This window comes from Ananas comosus, linkage group 5 (genome assembly GCF_001540865.1).
Source record: "Ananas comosus cultivar F153 linkage group 5, ASM154086v1, whole genome shotgun sequence".
NCBI lineage: Eukaryota > Viridiplantae > Streptophyta > Magnoliopsida > Poales > Bromeliaceae > Ananas > Ananas comosus.
This window is the reverse complement of record NC_033625.1, coordinates 4308343-4320816: the sequence shown is the minus strand read 5'-3', so window position 1 is coordinate 4320816 and position 12474 is coordinate 4308343. Positions and strand designations below refer to the sequence as shown.

At 30.1% G+C, this 12474-nt stretch overlaps 1 protein-coding gene across 1 annotated transcript; it reads right to left on the bottom strand.

Annotated features, from left to right (window-relative positions):
- LOC109711013 (uncharacterized protein At4g15970-like) lies at nt 929-3433 on the bottom strand. Its single transcript, XM_020233880.1, has 3 exons — nt 3043-3433; nt 2024-2383; nt 929-1684 (listed from the first exon to the last, which is right to left on the bottom strand). Exons 1-3 carry the CDS (start codon nt 3352-3354, stop codon nt 1199-1201), a joined length of 1158 nt encoding a protein of 385 aa, XP_020089469.1. The 5' UTR covers nt 3355-3433; the 3' UTR covers nt 929-1198.

Sequence of the window (12474 nt, the reverse complement as noted above, 5' to 3'; positions counted from 1 at the left end):
AGGATGCTAGCTTTCTATTTTTCTCCAATAGAGATAGCACATTCCGAACTGCTTAAGCCTTTCTCTCATTGGCTAATCCTGTGCGGTAACTAACTTGCTTAGACAAATATAATTGTTTAAAGGAAATGCATGCATGATTTTTGTTGTGTAGGGGTAGTTAGAACACACCCATCACCCATCAAATAAGATACCCTTAATTTAGGATTAATGAAGTGTTCTTCCATCTCTCTCTTTGACAATGATTAAGGATCATCGTGTCGTTTTGTAGTACCCCAATCCAATAATCCCACGTTAAATATACTGGGACTATGCAATGAATATATGATAATTGTGATATGCATGGATTAAGCATTTTAGACTAGGCGAAACAAACAGTGCTAAGATACAAATAACAGGAGTGTACCACCTCTCGAATCTGTAGGATCCATCTCTAAGATCTCACATTTATACAAAAAGGAGAATTCACTTAAAAAACATGTGGTATTAAAATCCCCACATGTAACATCCAGAGGCCATGAACCAAATCTCTTCACAAATCATTGTTACAGTAAGAAGATCAAGAAGATTCTAATTCCGTTGCTATCAAGATATCATTTAATTCTACAGCTATCCAAAGAGAACACCCACAAATAGACGAAGTACTCTAGATGGTACTTCATTTTCTCAATTATGACCACAAGGGTGCTTATACACGTCTTTTGAGTACCGAAATATCTCTACAAAATTGTTCTTAAATAGTTTAAGCTTTTAAAGAAAAATAATTGTTTCGCATTATTTAACATAGTATGTGCTCAGCAGCAAGAGAGCATGATTGTATTCACTTTACTTTGTATAAACCCAGCACCGACAATTACGGCTCGAAACTTTTCAAACCAAGAGCGACGGGCTTGTTTGAGACTGAAAAAACACATGGCCATGTGGACGAGACTTCCTCTGGAAGATATTAAAAATTTCTCACTGAATAATTGTACAAATAATACAGTTTTATGCCAAAAAAATAAAAAGAAATACACAAGTATCAAAGTAATTGCTAAAAATATTGAAAAAAGAATCATCTATATATATCTTAGGCCCTTCTCTCCTTTATTTCTGTTGTCACACAAATTGAAATATAGTATAAACCAAACAAATTAAGCTAAAAAAGCAACAAAAATCTTTCTCTGATGTTTTTTTTTTTTTGGTTGTTTTTGTTTTTTGTTCAATGAATACATCTACCGGGAACTCGCCACGAAAACCACCCCTTCATCTTCTCCTCCCACGGCAATGCGGTGTAATTTTTCCAATCGCTTATAAGGTTTCTCAGATCGTAAAGCTTATTCCCAAGACCGACACAGCAGTTCGCATGCACGGTGCAGATCCGGTTCAAATCCTTCCCCAGGCTACAAAACCCGCTGCAAATCGCGGTGTCGATGAACTGAATGTTCACTCCGTATTCGGCCGAGAAATTGTGCTTGATCTGGTTGAACACCCACTGCTCATTTGCGCCGGGCCACCTATCCCTAACCAAGTACCAGTTCTTGTAGAACTCGATTGTTCTGTTGCTCGATTTCACGTAGAGAAATCCGCCATTCGGAAAGTTCCCTAGATCATCCGGATTCCCCCTATATAAATCACTCGAAAACGTTATGTGCGCGAAAAGCGAGATGTGCCGAAAGGGATTTCGGAACCACAGAATGTCCACATCCTGCACATCAAATTTGATCACAATGATCATAAGTATGAGAAGATCACAGTTTCCTAACAATCCTTATTGAAATTCAGATACCCTACATTTAAACTGTCTTATTCTTCGCATTTCATGAACATGTATATATACGACTTGTGCAGAATAGAATAACGGCTCAATTTGGTATTCTTTTCGCCGAAAAAAGAGACTAGACTCGAGCCAAGGCCATACCTAACTGTACTATTCTTAGCCTTGTGCAAAATGATTGAATAAGTCAGATCAGGTCGGGTCAGATCAGGTCGGGTCAGATCAGGTTAACTTAGCTGGATCAAAAGAGAGAAGCATATTTCTATATACCGTGAAAAGAAAGTTGTAGCCTAACTCCAGAATCTTCTGCTGGAACCTGTTCCTGCTCCACATCATGTCAAGGTAATCTTTGCTCATAAAGACCTTCTCTTTAGTGAAATCCGCGCCCGCGTCGCCGACCCTGAGGTAGTAGCAGTACGGATGCACCGATTTGCACCGCGCCAGCGCCTCCGGATCGACGGCGACGATGACAAGATGGTTCAGAAGGTGCCCGATCTGTTCCCCCACGTGGAAGCTCTCCAGGAACAGATCGAGCAGCGAACCGGGCGCAGCCCATGCTTCGTTTAACGAAGTCATTATGACCGTGTCGCCGTCCATTGCTGCTGCTCTTAATATCCCTACTAGCTCTTGCTGGTAAAATTGAAAAAATAAATGGATCGATAAATAAATTGTCGCATGATTTGAGGGATTGAAATGTAAATTTCCATATATTGAAGGACTGATGTGCAAAAAAAAGGCACGAGGGAGACAAATATGACAAAGTTAAAAAAGTGGAAGCATTTGCTGCTGATTCCTAACTTAGTTCCCCCTCCTTCACGGGAAAAAGAATAAAAGGAAAAGTTACGCCTGTGCCCCTCAAAAGATCTGTAATTTGTCGATGCCCTCCGAGAGTTCAAAATATTACAAAAAAATCCTCAACTATAATAGAAAAAAAAGGTCATTTTATAAAACAGAGTATTTTTATAAGCGTGTCACATATGCATATAATTTAATATATTTATACACAGCATTTTGAATTTCAAATTTGTAAAGGGGAAACTTAAAATTTGGTTTAAATTTTTAACATGAGATTTTAATTTTGGAATTGAATCCACAGCTTTTAAATTGGCTATCATATCGTGTTATCCAAAAGATCCATCTTTTGATAGAGAACAAATCCACGAATATTAGAACACAAACTCGCAAAAACTTCAGAAGACAAATAAATCTCCTCTTTCAATCATGAAAGAGAAAAATCAACTGAGCAAAACACAAATCAACAGATAAATTACATGGACCAAATTACTCACCTCATCAGAAGAAGCTGCATCATCTTTATTATCTTGTTGTTGTTGTTGTTCTTCTTCTTTAGGAGCCATGAGTTTTGTTCCATTAGCAACAACCTGCACCTCCTCAAGGGAACTAGCAACACTGATATTACCTGCAGCCTCTTCCTCACTGGAAAATTCTGCGCGCTGGGTTCCGTTTCTCAGAGCTAATATTTCGAATGATCTTTCGCCGGCGTTCGAGGAGACGAAGAAGAGGATGAAGACGGTGGCGGCGGCGGCGCCGAGGAGGAAGGTGATGAAGGGCTGGAGATTGTTCATGGTGTTGCCCTTCATGGCTTGTTATGCTTGATTTGAGCTGATTCGATGGGTCTAAAAGTAGCGAACAAAGAGCCCGAGAATAGAGATTTATTTATACTAAACTACTGAGGCTGTTACCCCTTTAGTAGTAGTGTACCGTTTGGTATTGACATGTCCAGGACTAATGATTAATTGAGGAGAAAAAATAAAAAAAAAAAGTTAACTTCAGATACCACTAATGCGGTTTTGCACTGTTTTATTTTAGTGCAATGTAGTTTAAAATGTACTAAGTTAATATTCTGTAATTTTATTTTTATCTTTTCATCAGTTTCTTCATTAATATTTCGTTAAATTATAAACAAAAAACTTCATATCGATACTTTATCTAGGTTTATCGAATATTCACTTCAGTACCTTTTAGTTTTAACTTTATCACTGATTTAACGAAAAAAATTAGTAAAATCGATAATAAAAAAATAAAAATGAAACCACTGTATATCAAATTAATATACTTTAAACTACAGAATATAAAGTGAGAAAGTATGAAACTATATGGGTGGTATTTAAAATTTTTCCAAAAAAAGAAAAAGCTACGCATACCCTCCATTTCTCGAGGTGAGATTTATTTATTTATTTATTTATCATATTATGTGATAAATAAAAAATACTTATCGTTAGATAAATGAGATGTATGATATATATATATATATATATTTTTTTGAGAGATAGATAGCACGCAACCTGCTTCGTTTATTTTATTTAGAAATAAACTTAGCTGGAAATAAATTTAGCTGGGGGTGAGATTTTTTTTTTTTTGATTGTGTATGTAGATGTTTAGATACCTCCTTATGGGACACTTTTTTTTGAGGTGGATCCCAAAACTATTATTACATATAGCTTTTTATATATTTTGATTTGAGTTAATTTTCTGAATTATTGAAAACTTATATTGCATTGCACAAAGTAAACAAAAATATAGTAAAAAATTAATATTTAGCTCCATATATTATAATAAGTCTGCTAAGATTTATTTATTATGGAGATACTAAAGGAGGAAAAGGTATATCTCAATGTATTTTTATCCTATTTTATTTTATTTAATTATGTTAGCATTAAGCACTGAGTGTTTGAAATAATAAGTACATCGCTGTTAGATTTATTTATTTTTTATCATTTTCACATGTTACATTATATTATCAACTAACCCATATATGATATAAGGGTGAAAAACTTATAAGCACCTTTCAAGTGTTTGATATTTTTAAAAATATCATAGCCGAAGTCATATAGGATTGAGCTCTTATGCTTTTAAAAATACTAAGTATTTGGTACTTGTAAGTTTCTCACGTTATACCTACTTTTTTTATCAATTTCATTCTTTAAATCATGCTATTTTACTAACCATCTGCTCAGCCCTACGAAACTACTATTATTCTAGCCCTACAAATTTTCATTCAAAGAAATATCAAATTTTAGAGTGCGTCCGATATACTTATGAAAGCACGGAGCGCTCCGTGCTTTCAAGTTGTTTTTGATGTTCGGACTTTCGAATCGACGATCGATTCCATTAGACTTGATCTAGAGTATTTAGAGTATTTAGAAAATAAATTTTATAATTTTTTTATATCATTCGCCTAGTGATCGAAGTGGCTCAAAATCAACGGCTGAAAATAAAAATCTTACAAAATATGATGATATGACATTAAAATTTTAGATCAAAGTTATTGATCTTGTTTTATATAGTATAAAAAATTTTCTATCAAAATTTCATGTGATTTGAATATTTCTACACCGTTAAACTTGCAAACGGCTCACAACGGCTGTTAAAATTATTAATTTTGAGCCCTTTGGATCACTAGGCAAATGATGTCGAAAAATTACAAAATTTATTTTTTAGATATTTCAAATACTCTAGATCAAATCTAACGGAGCCGATCGTGGATTCAAAACTCTGAACATCGAAAATAACTTGGAAGCACGGAGGGCTCCGTGCTTCCAGAAGTATGACAGGCCACTCCAAATTTTATATAATCACTGTTGAATTTATTTTTGAAAAAAAAAAAAAGATGAGAGATTTATTGTGAAATATGACACAGTTGAGGGGGTCTCTATACATTATTACCACCCGTCCAAATCATTAACCAGGACTAGGAGGTGGAAATTACCAGGTAAAATTGTGGACAAGTGTGTCCCATGTGACTTGTTTGACCGTGCGGTTACACATGTCAACATTCCACATCATGAGTTGTCTAAAATTATTCATATTTTAATCGAGGCATGTGGCTCATTTATTGGGGCTTATTTATACGTACGAATATATACTAGTGTAGGAACTCGTGCGATACGGCGAATAAAAATTATAATAAATTATAAATTAAATATACAAATAAAAAGATAAAAGTATAGTAAAAAATAATTAATATTTGATCGGTTAATAATATAAAAAATATATTAAAAAAATTTTTAGAATAAAAATATAATCTAATGGATAACAAAGAAAGAAAATAAAAAATAAACTATAAGAGAATAAAAATTGTTGATAGGAATTAAAAAAACATAATTTAATGTAAGAATAAAAAAGAAGGAAAAAAATAAAAACCAGAGGTGATTTCGTTGGGATTGGTTTTATTACTTGACGGAATTATAATGGGGCTCTGGTTGCTTTTTTTTTCTACATAAAATTAAATTTTTTTAAAAAAATTAGCATTAAAATAAAATAAAATTAGGAGAGAAAAAATAAATTTTTTTCTTTTGAGAAGAAAAATAATTATATATATTAATATTATATAAAATTATATATATACTATAATCACTATATATACTATATATATATATATATATATATATTATATATATATATATATATATATGTATATATATATATCAATATAAAAAATATATATATTCAATATAATATATAATATATTTATATATTATATATATATATATATAATATATATATAATATATATATTATATATAATTTATATATATTATATATATTATTAATATTTATATAGGCATGGTACTATACTATTAAGTATTGGAGCCCTTGTTCATAAGTTTTTCAATGATGGAGCTTCCGAATTGACGATCCACTCCGTTAATATGATCTAGAGTATTTGAAATTCTAGAAATAAATTTTGTAAATTTTTCGAAACTATCAATAAAGTCCTCAAGTGGGCATAAAATGAAGGTCAAAATCGAACGACGTCCTAAAAAGGATGATCGGATCATTCGATTAAGATCGGAGTTATTGATCTTTATCATATGTAGTGAATAGATTTTCTATCAAAAATTCAAAAATTCCGATTCTTTTACACCATTAACACTAGCAAGTATTCATACCGGCGTTACAAAATTGTCAAATTTGGACTCTTATCTAAGGTAAATGATGGTTGAAAAGTTATAAATTTGATTTCTAGAAGGTTTTAAATGTGTAAAATAACGTTTAACGGTTGTGGATCGTCGATTCGGAAGCTCTATCATCGAAAACATTATAAGTGTGAGGGCGTGTACTCATATAGTATAGTAGCCGGACACTATATATATATGTATGTATGTATGTATGTATGTTGCGACAAAAAAAAAAAAAAAAGATTAAAGGATAAAGGGGCAGATAGATAGAGAGCAGTAACGTAAGATATTTAGAAAAAATTAGCCCCATATCTATTTATTAAAAGAGAGAATATGGGCTCTACTAACATCCTAATTATAAAGAGAGAGAATATAGACTCTACTAATTAAAAGAATAATTGTAGGTTTAGAGAGTGGAGGGGCCCACTTTTTTCATGAATTGTTGAGAGGATTTGAAATCCATGAGGATTCATTATATTTTATAGATAATTGAGCTGTGAAAATAAGAGTTAAGGTACGCGACATTGATATATTAATGGTAAAAAAATAATAAAAAAACAAAATTACAGTTGATAGGCTAATATTAAATAGATGTATTAAATTCATTTTTTATTTATTTTTATTTTAAATTTTAGGTAAGATATGCCATTTGAGCACATACATAAAAATAACACATTATTTTTTTAATATTGTCCAGACTATTTATAGGCTATTTCTTACCAGATTGACTTGATAAGCAAAATCGAATTAAAGCTAATTATTATTATTTTTTCTAATTTTTATTTTTTTTATATTTTTTATGTATGAGGCCAACTTATGTAAAAAAATTTATTAGTTTTGAGTTCTTTGAAGATGAGGAAAGAATTTTACTATTTTAAAATTGAAAGGAATTGAAGCTTAAATTGGAAAGTGAAGTGCACCAACAAAAATAGTGTAAAGAAACAAACAAACAACAAAAATAAAATAAAACAAAACAAAAATAAACTAAAGAAAATGACAGCTATATATTGATTGGTAATAGTGATCAACAGAGAATAAAACGAAATGTGTGGGCATTTTTTCCATAGTAAATTATAGGTTAGGGATCATATTCCCTTGCAAAATATTTTAATTTTTGGCTATATTGCAATTTTTGGTCCTCTAACTTTGGACGGTATCACACTTTAATTCTCAAACTTTAATTTATTATATTTTTAACTCAAAATTTTTAAATTATTATAATTAAATCCTACAATCTAATTTTTTTAGTTAAATAGTGATATACGCCACTAATAAATATTGTAGTCAGTAATGTGATAATTACTAAGATGTCGGAAATAGCAGTATCTAGTCAATTTAAAAAATTTAAGTTCAAAATTATAAAAAATTAAAATTTAAAGACTAAAATATCATAGTTTTGAAAGTTTGAGGATCAAAAGGGCAATTTAGCCTTATTAAAGACTTTCATTATAAAAGGACAACGTTACGCACCAAACGCCTTTATTGCTCCTTGTTTGTTTGCTCCCATAATTCCAGGGACACAAATAAGATATATATATTTTACATGCGATATTGTGCTGTGAAAATCTCGGGTTATGTATAAAATAATTTTTAAATTTTAAATTTTAAATATAAAATAAATCCCTATTCAAATCCACCGACAATTGAGATGTTACTCCGTGATGATTAACCATATTTTATATGCTGGAAATATCTATTTGTACTCCCCAAAACCTGCGGGTGGGTGCAGATCTTACATCCTCCATCGTAAAATTTATAAAAAATAAAATAATTTTTAGTAAAAATAAAAAAATTAATGTGACAAGTAAAAATTTAATAGCTCTTAAAAATTTTGGAGTGTATCAGTAGTATTGCTCATTTTATACTTGGGAAAACTTCAAAAACCCTCCATGTGGTTTCACACTTTTTCATTTTAGTACCCTGTGGTTTNTAGAAGTATAAAGGGAAAACTTCAAAAACCCCCTCTGTGGTTTCAATTTTTTTCACTTTAGTACCCTGTGGTTTTAAATGTATCAAGTTAGTACCCTGTGGTTTCTCACTTTATCACTTTAGTACCCTGTGGTTTAAAGTGTATCAAGTTAGTACCCTGTGGTTTTGCACTTTATCACTTTAGTACCCTGTGGTTTCACACTTTATCACTTTAGTACCCTGTGATTTAAAAAACCACAGGGTACTAACTTGATACAAATTAAAACCACAGGGTACTAAAGTGATAAAGTACAAAACCACAGGGTACTAACTTGATACACTTTAAACCACAGGGTACTAAAGTGATAAAGTGAGAAACCACAGGGTACTAACTTGATACATTTAAAACCACAGGGTACTAAAGTGAAAAAAATTGAAACCACAGAGGGGGTTTTTGAAGTTTTCCCTTTATACTTCTAGGTGCCATACTTTATTTCGTTATTTAAAGTTAATAATATGGTTTCGTTCTTAAAGAAAAACGTATATAAAGAAGCTTAAATAATTTTAGAAGTAAATAGGACTATTTACTTTCGACAGAGCATTTTCAAACTTTGTAAAAATCAAATTTCAAAATTTTAAGATATTATTTTTCTAATGTTTTTTTAATCACTTAAATGATAGAGAAATAATTTTTAAAAACTACCAAATTTAAGATCTAGAAAGTTTATAGATCATATTTAATAATATCGATGATCGATTCAGATGCTCCAATATCAAAAATTATATAGAAATAAATGATCTTACCTACTTTAAGTAGAATATAAGGTACCGTTTGGTTCGGGTATAAGCAAGAACTAGCTATTACAGGGATAGGTACAAGTCTGGGGATAAGAAAAATAGCGTTTGGATGAAAATTGGGTTGTTCCCGAGGATAAGAAAAATATTAGAAAGTTTTATATAGAAAATGGAGGTGTTGGTGGGGATAACCGAGAACTATTATTCTCGGATAAAAAATTAGAAAGTTTTCTTTTTTTTATAATATTGCAAGTTTATTTATTTTTTGAATTTGGTTGTTGGAATTTGACACGTGTCGCATATCCAAAAAGCCGGCGTTAATTTATTAGGATGTTGGCAAGGGTACCTAAACCATTTTGACTTGTTTTTTTCTCATTGAATTCATTTATAATATATTTGTACGTTGCATTATTAATATATCAATTAATGACGTGGTCCATTTTCATTCTATTTATTTTCATCTAAATTTTCTATTTTTATTGAATTATTTAGATGATTTTCTACGCCAAAATTTCACCACAACCCACCCAGAAAACCACTATAATTAGTTGCATTTTTTCATTTACTAAAATAGTTTTTTTTCACCAAAAAATTATAAAACTATAATTTAATTTTATTTAGCCACTAAGAAGTTTCTTACACATTTTGTACGCAAAAATTATTAGAAAATATTGAAATATGTCTGAAATTAGTAACAGGATATTACAACTATTTTTGAGCCATTTATTGTTTTACTTTTTTTTTGGGTGTAAAATGGTATTTAATTCAGTCCTAAAACGCCACGCCTACCGGGTAGTGATTTTAATTTTATATTATATTTTTTGCATACTTATAAGTTTCATTGTAAATAATTTTGTATACCAGTCGGGTAACAACAGGCGCACAAACGAAAACAAAAAATGGTGAACGTAAAATAGACAAACCATAAATAAAAAATAAAATAAATATAAAAATTTACGTAAAAAATTATTTGTAGATACAATATGCTGCATCGCCTTTAGGACAAAAGAGGAGGAGAAAATTTCTTAACGAGTTCTTCATTATCAAATCAGATCCGTGCAGCACAGACATTTATTTTTTAGTTCGCAATTCATTTTTCCAAAAAATTTTCCGCATGACGAATCTGTTGATAAATCAAATTTCGAGGCACCTTTAACAAGTCACATATTAAATTTTACTAAAAAGAATTTCATGAGGTGATCAACAATTTTAAAACTATATATAAACACCGCTCAAAATATTCTGAAAAATTTAGTCCTATTGTATCTTATATATATAACAAATTTTAAATTATAAGGTTCATATAACAGTGTAAATTTATTAGGAAAAACTTCAAATACCATCTCAGTGATTTCATACTTTCACACTTTAGTACCCTATAATTTAAAGTGTATCAATTTAGTATCATATGATTTTATTTTTATCCTTTTATTATCGATTTTACTAATTTTTTTATTGAATCAGGGACAAAGTTAAAACTAAAAGATACTAAAATGAATATTTGATAAACCTAGATAGGCTATCTAAAGTTTTGTGTATATAATTTAACGAAATATTAACGAAAAATCTGATGAAAAAATAAACATAAAACGACAGAACACTAACTTGATACATTTTAAACTCTATGGTACTAAAGTGAGAACGTTCGAAACCACAGGCGTGACATATATTCGAAGTTGATCCAATTTATTATGGATTAGAGTGGGACTTCTCTCTATATTTTTGGATTTTATTTTTAATTTGCACTTCAACCCTTGCTATTTGTTGATTTTATTTATTTATTTATTTATTTATTTTTGGTGAGTTGTTATATTAATAATGCCAACAACAACTCCGCGTCGTCGTCGACAACTTCGTACGGTGTCATGTGGATTCATCGCACATGCTCGAAAGAGGTTTAGGTAGTGCACAACTGCCCCCATTTATTGACCACGGAGTCTCACCGAAAAAAAAAAAAAAAACAAAACAAAACAAAGTACTATTTTTGATTTTTTAATTTTTAAATTTCTTTTTATTATTATTATTATTATTATTATTATTATTATTATCAATCTCTAAACAAAACAACAAGTCTCAACATTTTGGACCCGTCTTGCGCTGCATATAAGGCTCGTTTGTTTGCACGTAAGTAGATTTTGAATTAAAGAAGATTTTAGGTTGAACTATAGTTCAGGTGAAAATTATTTCATCTCTGTTGTTTATTTTTATACTGTTTGGAAAAAAATGAATGACGTACGAAATGCGGTTCTTCACTTTCTCCGTTTGTTTCATCGATAATTATTTAATCACCATATTGCTGATAAACTTACCTTATACATGACGTTATTACCTCTTTTGTAACTTAATAACTTATAAATATAAATTACAAAAAATAAATAAAAAATAATAATATTATTTTTAATATAATTATAAAATAATATATAAATTATAATAAATGTAACAAATAAAATTCTAAAGTTAAAAAATTGGTAACATTTAATAAATTAATTTTCATCGTATTTTAAATGTGTAAATTAAATAAAACACCTACTAAAACTTAACTAACCAAACTTCATCGTATTTTAAACATGTAATTTAAATAAAAAATTAATTGCTAGCACAATTTAATAAATTTGGATGAAATACAATTAGAGAAAGATTAACTCTAAACAAGCCACCATAGTTAAGTTCTCCATTACTATTTTATAATTTTTTTTTTCCTTTTCTTCACTTCATCCGAATTGATTTCGCCCTATGTGAGAAAGAAATTATTTTTGGTGTTTTGAATGAACTGAATTTTTGAACGTACTAATATTACGGTGAACTAACAGCGAAAGTGATCAATTTTCGTCGAAAATTAGTTTCTCCCTTCCCACTTACTGTGAAACACATACTCAAATTGTTTGGAGTGATATGGTCGACACTGTACAGACAAGTTACTTTCTCGCACCTTGTTAAGGGCTTGTTTTAATTGGCTCTAAATTTATTTTTTAAAAAATAAATAATATGGATAACGTGCTATTTTTCTAAAAAAATAATAGATTTTGAAAACTTTATTCCTGTAGTTACGTTTGCATTTGGATCCATCCAAAGTCTATAAACTAGAGGCCTTTTTTTT

What these genes read in the sequence shown, in the direction of transcription:
- LOC109711013 (XM_020233880.1), bottom strand. Translation starts at nt 3,354, where the DNA reads ATGAAGGGCAACACCATGAACAATCTCCAGCCCTTCATCACCTTCCTC. An exon ending in ATGCAGCTTCTTCTGATGAG is followed by an intron (nt 2,384 to 3,042) that starts GTGAGTAATTTG and finishes CAATTTTACCAG; the next exon opens with CAAGAGCTAGTAGGGATATT. An exon ending in GCTACAACTTTCTTTTCACG is followed by an intron (nt 1,685 to 2,023) that starts GTATATAGAAAT and finishes TTTGATGTGCAG; the next exon opens with GATGTGGACATTCTGTGGTT.